Below are 19,521 nucleotides of genomic sequence, written 5' to 3'. Positions count from 1 at the left end.
GACAAGGGATCATAATACTCAATAAAATCAGGGATAAGATTCGACATCTCTAAGATTGCAAGTGAGATTTCAAGATTGCCATAAGATATTAACTAGTCCATATTTTACCAGCAGTCTACAAAGTTTCAGACTTCATGGGAATCCCTTGGATTATACTAGAAGCTTCTTGGCTCTTGAAATCAACAAGCCATCACAGATCACATGGTTGATAACCGTATAGTATATAGTAAAAATAGAGTGTGCCAAAAAGGCTAGTGCTGAATGGTCCATATGTTGTCACACAAAGACTAAGTTACTATGCTATTTCACTGCTGCTTGTTGTGTGCAAAGTGGAGCCAAAGCTACTGTTAGTTGTTCATTATGTACAAATTGCATTTTTATACCTAGTTTGTGTGCTAATCAAGGTGACAATCGTGTCCCCGATGGGACAAAAAAAAAACTGCAAAGCCAATCGACGTGTTGTCACTTGACACTATGAGTGCATCCATATGTTTATTTAACTTCCCCAAAGGTTTTGCACAATAGTGCTTCATTCCTTCAAGCAGTTTACCCTGCGGATATGATAAAAGTTACTTTTACAGTTTGTGCTAAAATCATACATAGCTCCTTTGTTCTTTATCTGATGTACAATACTGGGACTATAAATATGCACATTATGCTCTTACAAATTTGACAAAAGTACATACAAGATATATCATTTTTCTAATTGGTGCAAAAAGATGATGAAGAAAATATGAAGAAAGTAGAACAAACTTTAAAGATGTTTATCTCTGATGGCTAGGCAGATTCAGCTCAAATTTGTTGAAAAAGAGATGCCCCACCCGAGGGAGTTTCCACAGCAAAAATGGTTAATTTCCATTTAGGAACCATCGAGCTACAGATGCATGAAAATGGAACCTGTAAAATATGAACTTGTCTATCGCATGCCCGCACTGGCTGGTACTTGGCCGCACAATACACTATCAGTGTCTTGATTTTGTGTAGTTGCATTTTTATCTACAGATATAAGTATGCCTTTTCTACTTTTATTGATTTGACTATAGTATGTTCGCATTGAGCTGAATCCTGAAAAACAACTAAAAATTAAAAGTGGATTTTTTTCACAATAGAGTTAACATTTCATTCAACCATATGATTATTGGTAACAGCAAAGGTGTCAACAACAGACATGTACGGTTTGGCTCCATTACAAGTGCGGGAAAGGGCTGTAATGGACACTGTGCTTATATGGCTTCCCCATAGGAAATTTATTGTGAAAATTTTGATTGTCCATAAATATTATGTCAAACATTTGAACAAAAAGATTTTGAAATGTTTTTAGCGGGTCAAGCAGTACTACAAATGAGCCAAATTTCAAGATCGTGTGTAATTGCATCCATGAGTTATTAAATGTTTTTGAGGATTCAGCTCAACGTGAACATACTATAGCAAGGAATCCTTAATATCAGGTTTAATATTTAATCACTCCTGTGAACCAATACTGTAGAGCCATACAGTAAATTAGTTGTGGAACTTAGAGTTAGCAAAATATAGTGACACAGCCACAAGTACATGTGCATGATGGAAAATAAATGTGTATATCTAAAGGTATGTAATTAGACCCTTTTTACTTGGATATTTCCTTGAATTTGGGTATTTTCATACCAAAAAAACTACGTGCCTCAAATATATGTACCTTCATAGTGTATAATGCCATCTTATCATACTGCATAGCTCACATGAATATTTAGGGAAGTCACTTAGATTTGGATACTTAACTCATATTTGGACTGAAAGGTCCTTAGGGAAACTTTACTGTACATGATTTATTTATACTCAGTTTACATGAAGACTGTACTATTTTCTAGTCTGTATGTTTACTTACTATGCAATTAACACTAATTAGCATTCTTCGTTGTACCATTATAGGAAGTACTGTATAGCAAGGAAGCAATATAGTTTGCTGCAATTTGCTGATGCAGGACTTTTGATACATTCAGTAAGTGAGCTGTGTACATGTAGCTGTTTTTAACAAGACATTCCTGGTTATCTAAAATCATTTTCCAAAAAAAAACATGTGCATACAGTATGCCTAATGGGCTTCTATTATCTGAACTTTTTGATATCTCTCTGAACACCCAATGAGTTCAGATAATAGAGGAACCACTGTATTAATATAATCAATCGATAACTCATATACAGAGGTTGTATAGAATTGCAGTTTAGATTTTCGGAATGTTGAAGTCATATTACAAAGAACAAAGTGGTATACAAGTTTCACTGATTGCCTTATCCTCAAAGACAGATTTTCAACTCAAATTAGGCATTAAACAAGTAGAGAAACAGTACTAGCTGCTTTAGTTTTAATACCTGTGAGTATATGTCAGTTTTGTTATCAAAACAGTTGTCACTTAAACATCGTGCAATTTCCATGCTTTTTTTATATTGTCACTATACTGGCTTATGCAGCCATAATAGGCTGTACGAGTATTGTAACAACCAAAAATTGTAGTTTGGGCCCTTTTAGACTACCAGCAATTTTATATCCTTTCAAGTTGATAGGGGATATGTCCCCCTGTACACATAAAATTAAAAAACAGATTTGAGGTTTTGTCAAGTTGTCGAGTGAGTCATTTCTATAAAACAGCTAAGCTAACAGAAAACCGTTATATGTGGTTTATAGTGTTTACATATTTGAATTACCCTTACTTAGCAATGAAAAATTGGTAATTAGTGAATTATGAAATAACTAATGGATTGCAAAATACGATAATGCAAAACCAAAACTAAATAACTGAGCTAAGACCATAATATTATTATAAAATCTGTAATAATCCAATTTTTATATAGTAGGGGATAGTATTTTATAAGTACCACAATATCAACTTGTTTGTAGTTACAATATTTGTTTTACCAGGAAATCAGACCAGGGAAAGTTGGTGGCATTTGTAACGACTACTTGAAATACAAAGATTTTACATTTATTGGACGTGGTGGGTTTGGTATAGTTTACAGATACGTATCAGAATCTGGACCACAACTTGCCCTTAAAGTGGAGAATAAGGTAGAGATATTTCACGTATAAATCAGCAAATTGAAACATTTCACTTTATTTGGTAGCATCCCTTGATCACTGGTGGCTGCAGATTATTTGAACGCATACTTAGACTGGAACACAAACATGTAATAAATGTCTTAGAGTACATTGTAGGTATGTACATGTAGTATGCATTTTGAAAGATATGAAGGTTTGTGTTAATGTATGTAGGACCATGTGGTAAAAATAATAGAAGACTATTTCTCTTTGTCATGCCTTTTAAGAACCAAAGTAAGTGTCTGAATAGATACAGTATGTATTGTAATAATTAACATTTGCCGTCTCATATATTAAGGAGGCCTTGATGCACAATTTAACCGGGAGGACTGTGATTGTAAGTGTGTTTTGGATTACATGAGAGTATACCAGGATAAAAAGGATTTTGTATTCCGCAACTTTACTGTCCTATTCCGACATGTGTTTGAAGGACTAAGTTATTTGGAAGGTCAAAAAATTGTACATCGAGACATTAAATGTAAGTTTCTTTACACTGTAGTAACAATGGCATCATCATAATTTTATACACAGCTTCTAATATTTTGGTGCACAAAAACTGTCAGTGTGTTGGTCCATTATTGTGCACATGTCCTGGTGATGGTGAAGTATTGTATGTGTTGGGTGACTTGGACTTGCTGTGTCTTGAGGAAGACTGTTCATCTGACATGTGGGACAGAATGGTCCAGCGAGATCCAGCTGGAACTGAAGGATTTAAGCCACCTGAGGTTGTCACCTATCTATATATACTAAGTGCTGAAGTGTACCATATTTCCATACGGTACAGTACAATAGTGAAAAGATAACCTCATTTATACCATAGTTGATCACATGCATTGTTTTATAAATCGCTGAAACCAGTAGTTTGTTCTGTGATAATAGATTGTTTACTTACTGATAGTCTAATGGCCAAAAACTGAAGCAGTTTGATTACTCATAATGAATGCTCTCAAGAAGCACTGTCTATGAGGCTGAAGACTAATACAACAGTTGATTTTGCCTTGTGCTATACTAGTCTGTCATTATGTCCCCCTCGTGCTCTATTTTCAGAATCAGACAAGTAATGAAACATTCGAGATCATCCAGCAGCTATACTAGTGGACATTTAATTTCACATACCACCTGTCAATAGTATAGTCGTAACAGAAGTAAGGATTTAAATGTCCATAGCTGCAGGTATATAATATAGTTAAATGATCTCCTTTGTTTGAGTGCTTTTTGAAATATCTGTATAATTCCTACTCAAATGCTTATTTTTCCTTACACTTGTCTGTGTACATTACTTACTGGTGCACGATTGCATACTGTATCAAAGGATAGAATTGCATTGCAAATAAAAATTAACCGTGCAAGTGAATGTGCACCCCAAGTATCAATTATTGAACACAAAATGGCTTTGTTGTTCATAGCATTAAAAACAAAGAACAGTGCAAGAAGTGTCTCTGCAATCAATTCGGTCACACTACAAAAAAATTAACCATGATGTGTTACCATCAAATCAATACCTACATGGTAGTGGAGAAACAAATGGGACACAAAGGAGGACAGAGACAAGTCCAAGCTGTGTGAATTGTAGCTGCTTCAGCTGGCTAAATGCATATCTTGAGCCAAATTGACCTTATCACAAATCAAGCCCATGGCCTTATCCGTAGTTGAGTTATGTTTGGCTGGATTGAGTCAGGCAGTCGGATAGTACAAAATTCAGTTTTCATATAAGTTCATTGGAAGGGTTTGGGATCCCTGTGAAGATTTTTATGGGCTTGATTATGCCTATCCTACCAAGCTATAGTGAGGCTGGTGTTTTGATATTTTTGAGAAAGACCTCCATACTAAAGACCATACTGGTGAATTTACAACATGACACATCACAAAGTGACACAAAGAATTTTGTTTTACATAGCTGTGTAGTGACAGTAACTCGATCTTAATATCGCACACTCACACATGTTTACACTATCAGTTACATTCACGTGATACACAATTATGGCCTAATACAATCATAAATTATTGTCAGTCTAGTGTTACACTTGCCCCTCCCAGAAGAAGCTTGTCCACAAGCATGTCATGGAACATAACGATCTGGTGGCCTGCGGTGTCTCTGAGGGTAGCGTGGAACTGATTCGGAAATATTATCTGATGATGGCAGAATAACATGTTCAATTCCTGGTGGTGCCCAGTCACCTCTAGCACAGGTATCAGCACATGTATTAGCATCCTCAGCTCCATGTGTTGTACACTCTTTCACATCTGGAATATAACAGTGTCTCAGTCTGTTAGTGTGCACAATCTTAGTTCGTTTACTATCATCTATTTCAATACTGACAGGACTCTTCACAGATTTTACAACCCATTCCCCCTCCCATCGAGGATCCAATTTGCCTACAGTTGGGACAGAGAGCCACACAGGGTCTCCTTGTTTAAAGGATGGGGTACTTGTGTGTTGATCATAATGTAATTTTTGGTTACGGGCTGCCAGGGCAATGTTGGTGTGGACAAAATCTTGCAACTCTGCTAGTCTAGCTTGGACTGATACCGAGTATGTGTAAGGATCAAACGCAAGCTGCTTTTCTCTTTGGAAGGTCAGTGGGTCTCTACCATAGAGCAATAAGTAAGGAGAAGCTCCTGTTGTGGTGTGGCATGATGTTCGATATGCATACAGCACATGGGGAAGGTACACCTCCCAGTCACTATTTGAGGTAACATATTCCCGAAGCAACTGGAGTAACGTTCGATTAAAACACTCAACCATACCATCTCCTTGTGGGTGGTAGGGAGTGGTACGAGATTTATGAACACCAAAGGCCTGTAGGACTTGTGCAAAAATGGTACTCTTAAAATTGCGACCTTGATCCGAGTGAATGGATAGTGGTGGTCCATATGTGCAGAAAATTTTTACTATTTCTGTAGCAATACGATTAGCTGTTTGGTCCGGAAGGGGTATAGCATCAGCCCATTTAGTGAAATAGTCTTGCAGGACAAGCAAATATCGATTATTGTTGGTTGAGAGTGGGACCTGCAATATATCAACAGCAACCATTTGCCATGGTTGGCCAATCGGCATATTCTGTAGCGGAGCACGTGGAGGTAGGCTAAGTTTGGATTTCTGGAAAATAGTGCAGTTCCTGCAATAGCGCTCTACGTCCCTTGCCATGCTAACCCAGTAGGCATTCCTATGCAGTCTATCTAAGGTTTTGTCTATGCCTAGGTGGCCAGCAGTGGGTATATCATGGCTTAGGGTCAACGCCTCTTGCTGGAATGAAGGTGGAAGAATAGGCACTGTTACAGCTCCTTCCAAAGGCCCAAGGGAGTATGTTCGACACAACACACCATCTGCAATTGCCAGTTGTTTCCACAACTGTTTGTACCTACGTAAGATACCTCGATTGAACGTGGTATCACGAGGCACATCACAGGATTGCAGTCGTGCTTTGTGAACAACAGATATGATGGGGTCCAGCATTTGAGCTTTCTTCAATTCTGGTAGTGAGTAATGTGGTAAAGCTACAGTAAGTGCACACAAAGGTGGTGGCAACCGTGACAGTGCGTCAGCATTGGTGTTGGCCGAGCCCTTCCGATGCACTATGGTGAAGTCATATTCCTGCATTGCTAGGGCCCAGCAACACAACATACCCTCCATCTTTTGTGCAGACAACCATTGTAAGGGTTCATGATCAGTGTGAATCTGAAATGACCTTCCCAGGAGATAGTGACGAAATTGTTTAAGGGCAAAGACAATAGCAAGACATTCACGTTGTATGACGCTATAATTACGCTCTGAGGATGTAAGAGACCGGCTAGCATATGCTATCACATGCCCATATTGTTCTAAGACAGCTCCTAATCCTATGGCACTGGCATCCGTTCGTAGAACAAATGGTTCAGCTTCTTGGTGAAAACAGGGATATGCAAGAACAGGGTTTTGTACCAAATGAGACTTTAGGGTGTTAAAGGCTTCATTACATGCTAGATCCCAAGTAAAGGGTACATTCTTTTGTGTAAGAGAGTAAAGGGGTCCAGCAATATTTGAAAAATTGAGAATGTAACGTCTATAATAAGAAGCTAGACCAAGGAACTGGCGGACTTCTGTTGGATTTGTTGGAGTTGGCCAATCTGTGATATCTTGAACCTTACTGGGGTCAGGCGACATTCCCTTGGCTGAAAAAATGTGCCCTAGATAGCGCACACTGGGTAATCCAATGTGGCATTTCATACCCCGAAGTGTTAAGCCAGCATTTTGTAAGCGTTGAAATACAACCTTTAAGTGCTGGGCATGTACCTGAACATCATTTGAGTGGATTGAAATGTCGTCGAGATATATAGTAACAAAGGGCAACCCATGCAAGGTCTTGTCCATAAGACGTTGGAATGAGCTAGGGGCACCTGTCAATCCAAAGGGCATCCTGCAGAATTCGTATAGTCCCATACCAGGGCCCGGGCAGAAAGCTGTTTTCTCCCTATCAGCAACATTAACAGGCAGCTGCCAATACCCGCTCTGTAAGTCAAGCGTCGAAAATATGATGGACCCAGTAAGTTGGTCTTGCACTTCATCAGGAAGTGGCAAAGGGTACGAATCCTTGGTAGTGCGTTTATTCAACTCTCTGTAATCCTCACATATTCTCAACTGGCCTGACTTTTTGGGCACAAAAACAGCTGGAGCCATCCAGGGACTTTTGCTACGAACAATAATACCTTGCTCTAGCATGGTCTGAATTTGCTGGGTTACTTCACTAAGATAATGTGCTGGGACACGCCTGGGTGGGACCCTCACCGGATTGCCTACAGTAGGTATGTAGTGGTGTGTACTATCTGTCATGCCAGGGATCGTGCAAAACAGTTCTTTATAACCTTCCAACATACATTTAAGCTGGGAGTTAGTACATTTTGGAAGCTCAAACTGAGATGACTTTTTATAGTCGAGGATGGCACACTCATCTACAACGTCAACTTCTGGCTCAGTAATAAGGGATTGTAACATGCACACATGGGCTTGATTTTGGCAAACATCTTCATATATTGGAATAACTTGGGACAATGCAACAGGATCTGTAGATGGGAGAGGGTCAGGGGATTTCTTACGGACAGCAACTGGGGTTTGACTGAAATCCAGAATTAGCCCATTTTGTTGTAAAAAGTCTATTCCTAGAATCACAGATGTGACAAGTTTCTTAACAACCACGAAATCATGGAACACATCAAACTCACCCAGCCATACTTTTTCCCTTATGTGTCTGAGGATCGGCAACTGATCTCCCGAGGCTGTCACAAGACGCAGTGGCCTAGCTTGGGGTGTATCAACAATGTTTTGTATGTTTGATAGTGCATCACATTGCACCAAAGATACTGACGAACCTGAGTCAAGCATAAGATCCACTGCAACACCACCTAACTGTCCCTTTACTATGGTCGCTTGAGATTTAACTGTAACAGTCATAACATCCATAAGGTCAGTGTGAGGGCTTATTGACGGGGACGCCTGTCGCCCAGTGCAGGCGCCCCTTGCTCGTTTCCCTGATACCAGCAATTTCTTGATAGGTGTCCTGGCTGGCCACAGGTAAAACACAGACGATTCCTGACAGGACAATCACGTTGTACATGTCCGAACTGGTTGCAACTAAAACAGTGTGGTCTGTTCCTGGGTAGTGGTTGGTTAGTACTCCTCTGACGTGTTGACAACAGGGCTACTTGCTCTGTCAAAACTGCCACCTGATCCTTTAGCTGTCGTACCTCTGATGGTTCATTGGTTGGTTCTTCAATAGCAGCAACAGGTTGAGAATCCACTGCCATCAAAAGCCTTGCACGTGTGACTACTGCTTCGAGGGTCTTTACTTCTCCGGACGCTCTTAGCTGCCGAGTTATAGTTTCTGGCAAGCCAGCTACAAACTGGTGCAACAAAAGTGGGTCTTTAGCTTCTTTATTCAGTGACGAAACCGCCATTTCTAGCAGCTTCTTGGGGTCGTGGACGAATATCGATATTGCTTCGCCTGGGCGTAACTTTCTTCGGTGAAACTCATCCAGCAATACGAACTCCATGGGCATCACTGCCGACTGTATCTCCTTCTTAGCGATAGTGTAGTCGTCTTGTTGTTCTGTCATGAGTCCCAGCCAAACAGCCAGTGCCTCCCCTTCCAGCAAGGTTGGTAGCTTCACTGCTTTCACCGCTGCGTTCCATCAGTTGGCTCTCTAACAGATCTCGAATCGTTGAAACCAATCCGCCGCATCATCACCCGAAAAGGGTTTAGGTAAACTTATATGATGTTCTGCCATACTGACTAAACCATCCTCTTCTACCAGTGTAGTGACAGTAACTCGATCTTAATATCGCACACTCACACGTGTTTACACTATCAGTTACATTCACGTGATACACAATTATAGCCTAATACAATCATAAATTATTGTCAGTCTAGTGTTACAGCTGCATGTTCTTAAATATATTCAAATACATTAGACAATTCAATGCTTTTACCTACTATATCTCGATGTTTGTAGTGAGTTGTTAAAACTATTATGAATGTATTCATGGTGTTTTCATTTTACCTGTTGTGTGTATAGTCATTCTTCAAATCCGATCAAGGTGGTGTTGTGATTAATCACAAGTCAGATGTGTGGTCTGGGTGTGTTACAATGACAAATGTGTTGGTTGGCAAAGAAGCGAACTCAGAATTACAGAACCAGGTATAATGGCACTTGTAAATGTTTATTAGTTATGTAAAGCTTAGATCAGTGAGTTTTTAAAGGCTACTAACAAATGTGCTAAAGATGCATCCCATGGCATTAATCAATCTTCAGTGCTATTAGAGAAGATTGTGGAAAAGGTGCTATACTAGTTGTCACCAGTAATATCATTAAGATTCTATTTAAAATATAGGTTGTCTTTATACAAACTGAGGTTAAAGAAAAACATAGTCTACTCTCAGCAGAAAATGAAACATCAGCAACAGACAGTGAACTCAGTGGATTGATAAATAATGAAATGGATTCTATTAGAGCTTCTCTTGAAAAGTTGAAAATGGTATTTTATTGTGTCCATCTATACTCAATTTGTTTACACATGATTCATGCAGCTGCTTGGTGTTGGCATAGTGAGCTTAGAAAGGATGCGCTCATTCCAAGGAGTAGAAGAATATAAAATTTATAAAGAAGAAAATCCATTGGCAAGAATTTTAACTTCTGTTTATGGGGTTAGATTTTTTAATAATGTGTGAATATAAACTTTAAGTGGCACAAAGTGCATGAATGGGTTGAGTTTTACCTTCAGCACAAAATCTACATGTACTTGTCCATGTAATTGTCTACATATGTAAGAGTACATACATATATGTAATATATAATCTAATCAAAAACAGCCAAGCTGTAAAAAAAGGAGTGCGGCCCTTGAAAAGGCTATGGTGAAAAAAGATGTGAAATCCAAGGTGGTGGCCAAGAAATGGCTGTGATGGTAGGTTAATGGTAAAAATTTTAATAACGGCAATTCAGGTGAATTTGGTGCCGCTTGGTCAATTGGCACAAAATTCACCTGAATTGTCGTTATTAAAATTTTTACCATTAACCTACCATCACAGCCATTTCTTGGCCGCCACCTTGGATTTCACATCTTTTTTCACCATAGCCTTTTCAAGGGCCGCTCTCCTTTTTTTACAGCTTGGCTGTTTTTGATTAGATTTCACTTCTTTTTGTATTTGTATACCCCAAAGCCGGCCTATGGCCAGCTTTGGGGCTTTTTAACCAATATATTTTTCTTTACCACAGGAAAAAGAAAAAGATGAAGCAGATTTTATAAATACTTTAACTCATCCTGATTTTATCAGTAAATGTACAAATTATATAATATAATGCATATATCAAGAGTTCATAATATAAAAAGAGAGCATATATTTATTACATGTCAATTAATCCCCACAGGATAATTTGCAGCTGATCTCTCTACTGGGTGACTTGAAATGTAGCCGAACTCTCTACAGGGTGATCTGCTTGTACGTAGATGAACTCTTTACAGGATTCTCTCTTCAGGATGACTTGACTCTAGCTGAACTCTCTGCAGGGTTATCTGTTTGTAGTTGAATTCTCTACAGGGTGATTTGTTTGCAGCTGAACTCTCTACAAGGTAACTTCTTCTAGCTGATCTGTCTACAGGGTGACTTGTTTCTGGCTGGTCTCTCTACAGGGCGATTTGTTTGTAGCTGAATTCTCTACAGGGTGATGTGTTTGCAGCTGAACTCTCTACATGCATGGTGGTTGCTTTGTAGCTGAACTCTCTAAAAGGTGACTTCTTATAGCTGAACTCTCTACAGGGTGATCTTTTCATAGCTGAACTCTCTACAGGATGATTTGTTTGTAGCTGAACTCTCTACAGGGTGATTTGTTTGTAGCTGAAATCCCTACAAGGTAACTTCTTCTAGCTGATCTTTCTACAGGGCTATTTGTTTGTAGCTGAGTTCTCTACAGGGTGTTTGTTTGTAGCTGAATTCTCTACATGGTGGTTTCTTTATAGCTGAACTCTCTACAAGGTGACTTCTTCTAGCTGATCTTTCTACAGGGCGATTTGTTTGTAGCTGAGTTCTCTACAGGGTGTTTGTTTGCAGCTGAATTCTCTACATGGTGGTTTCTTTATAGCTGAACTCTCTACAAGGTGACTTCTTCTAGCTAATCTTTTTACAGGGCATATTTATTTGTAGCTGAGTTCTCTACAGGGTGATTTGTTTGTAGCTGAACTCTCTACAAGGTGATACTTCTAGGTGATCTCTCTACAGGATGACTTGTTTCTAACTGAACTCTCAACAGGGTGATCTGTTCATAGCTGAACTTTCTACAGGGTGATTTGTTTGCAGCTGAACTCTCTACATGGTGGTTTCTTTGTAGCTGAACTCTCTACAAGGTAATTTCTTCTAGCTGAACTCTCTACAAGGTGACTTGTTTCTAGCTGATCTCTCTACAGGGTGATCTGTTCATAGCTGAACTTTCTACAGGGTGATTTGTTTTCAGCTGAACTCTCTACATGGTAGTTTCTTTGTAGCTGAACTCTCTACAATGTGACTTCTTCTAGCTAAACTCTCTACAAGGTGACTTGTTTCTAGCTGATCTCTCTACAGGGTGACTTGTTTCTAGCTGAACTCTCTACAGGTAATTTGTTTGTAGCTGAACTCTCTACATGGTGGTTTCGTTGTAGCTGAACTCTCTACAAGGTAACTTCTTCTAGCTGATCTTTTTACAGGGCATATTTGTTTGTAGCTGAGTTCTCTACAGGGTGATTTGTTTGCAGCTGAACTCTCTACATGGGAGTTTCATTGTAGCTGAACTCTCTACATGCAATGTGACTTCTTCTAGCTGAACTCTCTACAGGGTGACTTGTTTCTAGCTGATCTCTCTACAGGGTGACTTGTTTCTAGCTGAACTCTCTACAGGTGATTTGTTTGCAGCTGAACTCTCTACATGGTGGTTTCTTTGTAGCTGAACTCTCTACAAGGTAACTTCTTCTAGCTGATCTTTCTACAGGGTGATTTGTTTGTAGCTGAATTCTCTACAGGGTGATTTATTTGCAGCTGAACTCTCTACAAGGTGACTTCTTCTAGCTGAACTCTCTACAGAGTGATTGATTTTTTTGCAGCTGAACTCTGGTTTCTTTGTAACTGAACTCTCTACAGGGTGATTTGTTTGTAGCTGAATTCTCTACAGGGTGATTTATTTGCAGCTGAACTCTCTACAAGGTGACTTCTTCTAGCTGAACTCTCTACAGAGTGATTGATTTTTTTTGCAGCTGAACTCTCTACATGGTGGTTGCTTTGTAGCTGAACTCTCTAAAAGGTGACTTCTTCTAGCTGAACTCTCTACAGGGTGATCTTTTCATAGCTGAACTCTCTACAGGATGATTTGTTTGCAGCTGAACTCTCTACATGATGATTTCTTTGTAGCTTAACTTTCTACAGGGTGATTTGTTTGTAGCTGAACTCCCTACAAGGTAACTTCTTCTAGCTGATCTATCTACAGGGCGATTTGTTTGTAGCTGAGTTCTCTACAGGGTGTTTGTTTGCAGCTGAACTCTCTACATGGTAGTTTCTTTGTAGCTGAACTCTCTACAATGTGACTTCTTCTAGCTGAACTCTCTACAGGGTGACTTGTTGCTAGCTGATCTCTCTACAGGATGACTTGTTTCTAGCTGAACTCTCTACAGGTGATTTGTTTGCAGCTGAACTCTCTACATGGTGGTTTCTTTGTAGCTGAACTCTCTACAAGGTAACTTCTTCTAGCTGATCTTTCTACAGGGTGATTTGTTTGTAGCTGAATTCTCTACAGGGTGATTTATTTGCAGCTGAACTCTCTACAAGGTGACTTCTTCTAGCTGAACTCTCTACAGAGAGATTGATTTTTTTGCAGCTGAACTCTCTACATGGTGGTTTCTTTGTAACTGAAGTCTCTACAGGGTGATCTGTTTGTAGCTGCACTCTCTACAGGGTGATCTGTTCGTAGCTGAACTCCCTACAAGATAACTTCTTCTAGCTGATCTTTCTACAGGGCGATTTGTTTGTAGCTGAGTTCTCTACAGGGTGATTTGTTTGCAGCTGAACTCTCTACATGGTAGTTTCTTTGTAGTTGAACTCTCTACAATGTGACTTCTTCTAGCTGAACTCTCTACAGGGTGACTTGTTTCTAGCTGATCTCTCTACAGGGTGACTTGTTTCTAGCTGAACTCTCTACAGGGGATTTGTTTGCAGCTGAACTCTCTACATGGTGGTTTCTTTGTAGCTGAACTCTCTACAAGGTAACTTCATCTAGCTGATCTTTTTACAGGGCATGTTTGTTTGTAGCTGAGTTCTCTACAGGGTGATTTGTTTGCAGCTGAACTCTCTACATGATGGTTTCTTTGTAGCTGAACTCTCTACAAGGTGACTTCTTCTAGCTGATACAGGGTGACTTGTTTCTAGATGAACTCTCTACAGGGTGACTTGCATGTAGCTGAATTGTCTATCAGATTAACTGTTTGTAGCTGAATTCCGTACAGAATATCCTGCAATGTAATATAATTCTGTAATGGAGTAAGTTATAAACGTAGCTGAATGCTCTATTAGGGTGACTGTTCTATTAGAGTATCTCGATCTCGCATTTGCTACACGAAGTTGCCTTTCGAATCATAACTCTGTGGTTTGTAATCCGATTCTTCTGTACTACTGCGAGGACTTTCTATGATGATTATTCCAGCTACACACTGATTTTCAGCTAATTGCTCTAAGCGGTTTGCCTGGTAGATGTGAAAACTAATAGTTTTTTTTATTCATAAATATCGATCGCGTAATTTTGACACAGGTTGGGTTTTGTGTCATATCTCCATGGTCTTTATCTCAATTCCTTTCAAACCACAAAAAGGCACTCCTACGATAGTTACTCCATCTACATATAAATGTTCAACTCATTCCTCCAAGGGGTTTACCCTGTAGGCGTGACAGACCTTCGACCTTATTTTACGCACATAATCGGTCATAACTCCGTGTATGATTCCTACCAAAGTTGGCACTGCGATCCGCCTTAATGAGCCCTTCAAGTGTGCCAAATTTCAGCCCTATCCGAGCACGCATTCGTGTTTTATGTAAATATTTTAATAATGACAATTCAGGTGAATTTGGTGCCGCTTGGTCTTGGCACAAAATTCACCTGAATTGTCATTATTAAAATTTTTACCATTAACCTACCATCACAGCCATTTCTTGGCCGCCACCTTGGATTTCACATCTTTTTTCACCATAGCCTGTCTGAGGGCCGCACTTTTTTTTTACAGCTTGGCTGTTTTGGTTAGATTTCACTTCTTTTTGTATTTGTATACCCCAAAGCCGGCCCGGCTTTAGGGCTTTTTTTAACCTATCATTTTTTCTTTACTACAGGAAGAAAAAAGATGAAGCAGGGTGATTTCTTTGTAGCTAACCTCTCTACAAGGTTATCCTTCTAGCTGATCTCTCTACCGGATGACTTGTTTATAGCTGAACTCTCTACAGGGTGGTTTGTTTGTAGCTGAATTTTCTACAGGGCGATTTGTTTGCAGCTGAACTCTCTACATGGTAGTTTCTTTGTAGCTGAACTATCTACAATGTAACTTCTTGTTTTAGCTGAACTCTCTACAGGGTGACCTGTTTCTAGCTGATCTCTCTACAGGGTGATTTGTTTGTAGCTGAACTCTCTACAAGGTAACTTCTTCTAGCTGATCTTTCTACAGGGTGATTTGTTTCTAACTGAATTCTCTACAGGGTGACTTGTTTCTAGCTGATCTCTGTACAGGGTGACTTGTTCCTAGCTGAACTCTCTACAGGTGATTTGTTTGCAGCTGAACTCTCTTACATGGTGGTTTCTTTGTAGCTGAACTCTCTACAAGGTGACTTCTTCTAGCTGATCTCTCTACAAGATGACTTGTTTCTAACTAAACTCTCTACAGTGTGATCTGTTCATAGCGGAACTTTCTACTGGGTGATTTATTTGCAGCTGAACACTTTGCATGATTGTTTCTTTGTAACTGAACTCTCTACAAGGTAACTTCTTCTAGCTGATCTCTCTACAGGGCAATTTGTTTGAACTGAACTCTCTACATGATGGTTTCTTTGTAGCTGAACTCTCTATTAGGTACCTTCTTCTGGCTGATCTGACTGCAGGGTGACTTGTTTGTAGCTGAATTCCCTATAGAATAACTTGCAATGTAATATAATTGAGTAAATTATAAATGTAGCTGAATGCTTTATTAGGGTGACTGTTCTATTAGAGTATCTCGATCTCGCATTTGCTACACGTAGTTGCCTTTCGAATCATAACTCAGTGGTTTGTAATCCGATTCTTCTGTACTATTGCAAGGACTTTCTATGATGAGTATTCCAGCTACATACTGATTTTCAGCACATTGCTCTAAGCGGTTTGCCTGATAGATACGAAAACTAATAGTTTTTTTATTCATAAAAATCGATCGCGTAATTTTGACACAGGTCGGGTTTTGTGTCATATCTCCGTGGTCTTTATCCCAATTCCTTTCAAACCACAAAAAGGCACTCCTACGATGGTTGCTCCATCTACATAGCAATTTTCAACTGATTCCTCAAAGGAGTTTACCCTGTAGGCGTGACAGACCTTCGACCTTGTTTTACGCAAATAATCGGTCATAACTCCGTGAATGTTCATCGGATTCCTACCAAAGTTGGTACGGAGATCCGCCTTAATGAGCCCTTTAAGTGTGCCAAATTTCAGCCCGATCCGAGCATGCATTCGTGTTTTATGGCAGATTTTGCGAAGTGTGCGAAATGAAGAAGTAGAAGAAAAAAAAACGAAGAAATTAAAACGAAATTTTGTTCGCTCATATCTCGGAAATGGCTGGAGCGATTTTCTTCAAATTTGGTGTGTAGACTCCCCTTACTGGCCGGCACCTCTCTAGCAAATTTGGTTCCAATTGGATAAGGGATCACAGAGCTACATAGGTGTGAAAATTGCGTTTTCTTTCTTCCTGTTAATATACTCACGGGTGGCATGCCGGCTTCTTGGGCCGCACGACACACTACCGTGTGTCTTGATAATAATATGTATGTATATTATTTTATGAAAAGTACATATTACTAGTGCTGTGCAACTACATGTAGTATTGCAGTTTATTAGTCATAATACAACAATACCAATTTTGTCGTTTGCCCTCTGTTTTGTGAAGTAAGCTCTTTATCATGTGATGATGCAGTCCCAATTGCCCTGTAACTAATATGAAACCACTATAGGTTTCAGTGGGATTCACCACACCATTAAATTGCATATAAGAAAAGCTTTTCATTAGTACCTAGTTGTCAATGAAACCCTCCTAAATTACTCTATACAAATCCTACAAGCTCACGTTAGTGTCGTATCTCGTCTGATTAATACTAATGGCAAAAGGTCACTTTGAATAGCAGTAGCCTTATGATAGCATTCATTAGCACCAATAAAAGCAATTTACTTACTCTATGTGAATGGTCCATAAATTTGTTAGTATTATATAATACATGTATATGCATTTCAGGCTAAGATTTTATACTGGAGGTGTTTATCCCAGCTGCCTGATATTTACAAGACACCATTGTGGATTGTTATGAAGCGAACCATTAAGGTCATTGATTCAGGAGTACAGGTATAATCTACACATGTTAAGCAGCTAGGCATATATCAATGTACCTGAATTTTCCCAAAAGGGTATATGTGACTGAATTTGACAAAACAAGGCTTCGACGCACAAAGCTTTGTTAGGAGATATGGCGATTTTAAGGAATCATTGTGTAATAACTTCCCAGTGCCTACAGCTGTGCTAACAAAATTTGCACCAATTGTTCATCTGCTCACTAGCTATCACTGAGTGGGTGTATACATTTCTGATACCCAAAATTTGCCCTGTTTTGAGCAGCTTTTTTCGAGCGGGTAATAATATCACAGGTGGTAGTAATAGGGTGGGAGGGTGGGGGTGGACGGTGGTCTTAATATACGGGTATAAAATGAAGTAAGAGGCCAAGTTTGGGCTCTCCATGGCCCTCAAATTACTCCAAATTGACTGAGAACACTATTGGCGAGCTCTCTGTGAAGTCCCAGCTCACTACACACCATTATCACAAAGCCATGGCCATTTAATAGTGCCAATCTCACACTCGTGGCTTTGACAGGGTCAGAAGAAAGCTGCTACAGAAACCAGACTTGCCAGTGCTGAAGGAAGTACAGTGTGAAATATGATAGTGTATTAGACCAGCAATCCATTTCTGGTAAAATCGTAAGTTTGATTTTGTGTGTGTGGAAGCCTTGTTATATGAAATCCGGTCACATATTTGTATGTACATATGTATACAACTAGCAAGTGTATACATATATTGTACCATGGCCACAAGGGATTTGCCTGATATATTAAGGGCTGCAAGCTGGAGAGCTTGGGTATTATAAGGATGATCCTCGGACTTATACATCAGCATTCACCTGATATATGTGACCGCCTCAGCAAAAACCCAACTTGTTCGCACAATTAAAAAATTTTTTATTCACTCAGCAATATCAGCAGTGTCCAAGGAATGGACCACAAAAGTTTCAGCCTTCTGTGATGTGTAGTTTTGGAATTATAGCACTAGATAGTAGGAAGAGCAAGCTAATCGATTTGTACAGCGACTATACTGAAAACAAACTACAAGCACTTACATTCGCAGCCATAACTTCCATTTGGATTAGTTTACAACATTGCAATTTGGCTTAAAACGTTCACCATGGATCAGCACATCAGCCAAGGTATAGTATTATCCCTGTAGATACTTGCGCATATGGATATGAAGGCGGTTTGGTAGAAGAAACGAAACAAGATTTTCGAACTCTCCATGAACAGACGAATATGATGGTATATAGTTTTAATCAATTTGAGTCTTCCTTCTTTGAGTACTGGCCTGATAAAACCTTGTGTAATTTTTTTGTAGCATGCGTAATTTTACGAAGTATTTAAAATTTCAATTTTCTCAATACGTATGCTTGTGCGAACAAGTCGAGTTTTTGCTGAGACGGTCACATATATGCCCAAGGGTGTGGGCATATACAGTGTTATCAGGTGAATCCTGAGTGGGCATGGTATAAGTAATATGTATTCAGCACTTTTCAAAACAAATAATAGATTTCGCTGGTTTTAGTGGTACCATTTCTAGCCATCTAACCCCAATAAAGAGACCCCAAACTAAGATTATTCGCTGAGATAAGAACTTAAGAAAATAAGTTACTGAGCTTCTGAGTCACGTGGTTGAAATGTTCCATGTATAAAAATGATCCCTCGATCATGAAAACCAAGTACTTAGTGATGCCTAGTTGCCTAACTGCACAATCTTGAATCATAAAATCCTTTTTTCAATGAACCAACATTTAGCCTATCTAAACCATAGGTGGTGGAAGAGTGGGGCTAGGGGGCTGAACCCTCCTTAGAGTGATATCTTGCCTAAATTATCATTCTTTAGTTAAAAACTTTGAAAATGTTTTAAATTGTGCCTATACAAAATTAATTCTGGTAAATTTGAGACATCATGAAAGCCAAAATGCTACAGTTTCTGGGGGGGAGGGGGTGCTGCATCCCCCAGATCCCCTGCTGCCAGACTTCCTATTTCACTGATCTAAACTAATATTATAGCTTAATATGTAGTCGATCTTCTTGAAATCTATGTAAGCTGTGTGTTTATATACTGTATAACTTTGGATATCTTGAAACACATGGCAGCTGCTACAATATGTGACCGTCTCAGCAAAAACCCGACTTGTTCGCGCAAGCATGTGTTTGAAGAAAAAAACAAAGTAAAATTGTAAAATTACATCTGCAGAAAGGCTCAAATCTTAAAACTTGCTCATGGGAGTTCAAAAATCTTTGTTTCATTCTCCTACAGTATGCAAGTCACATGGTTTACAATGCAGTAAACGTAAACAAGATTGTCATCATTTCTTCAACTACATACCTATATGTGTAA

The 19,521-nt window shown here is 39.3% G+C and overlaps 1 protein-coding gene across 1 annotated transcript in view; it reads left to right on the top strand.

Annotated features, from left to right (window-relative positions):
- LOC136249013 (uncharacterized) overlaps nucleotides 1-19,521 on the top strand; it is a 31,310-nt gene that overhangs the window by 11,002 nt on the left and 787 nt on the right. Inside the window, exons 6-16 of the mRNA XM_066040893.1 lie at nucleotides 1,909-1,978; nucleotides 2,897-3,043; nucleotides 3,100-3,190; nucleotides 3,248-3,307; nucleotides 3,372-3,551; nucleotides 3,605-3,798; nucleotides 9,623-9,745; nucleotides 9,790-9,885; nucleotides 9,939-10,082; nucleotides 10,135-10,251; nucleotides 17,076-17,183. Coding sequence (XP_065896965.1) covers nucleotides 1,909-1,978; nucleotides 2,897-3,043; nucleotides 3,100-3,190; nucleotides 3,248-3,307; nucleotides 3,372-3,551; nucleotides 3,605-3,798; nucleotides 9,623-9,745; nucleotides 9,790-9,885; nucleotides 9,939-10,082; nucleotides 10,135-10,251; nucleotides 17,076-17,183 — 1,330 coding nt within the window. The remainder of the gene's footprint in view (nucleotides 1-1,908; nucleotides 1,979-2,896; nucleotides 3,044-3,099; nucleotides 3,191-3,247; nucleotides 3,308-3,371; nucleotides 3,552-3,604; nucleotides 3,799-9,622; nucleotides 9,746-9,789; nucleotides 9,886-9,938; nucleotides 10,083-10,134; nucleotides 10,252-17,075; nucleotides 17,184-19,521) is intronic.

The sequence above is a fragment of the Dysidea avara genome, chromosome 3 (genome assembly GCF_963678975.1).
Source record: "Dysidea avara chromosome 3, odDysAvar1.4, whole genome shotgun sequence".
Classification (NCBI taxonomy): Eukaryota; Metazoa; Porifera; class Demospongiae; order Dictyoceratida; family Dysideidae; genus Dysidea; species Dysidea avara.
This window is presented reverse-complemented; position numbering and strand designations above follow the sequence as displayed.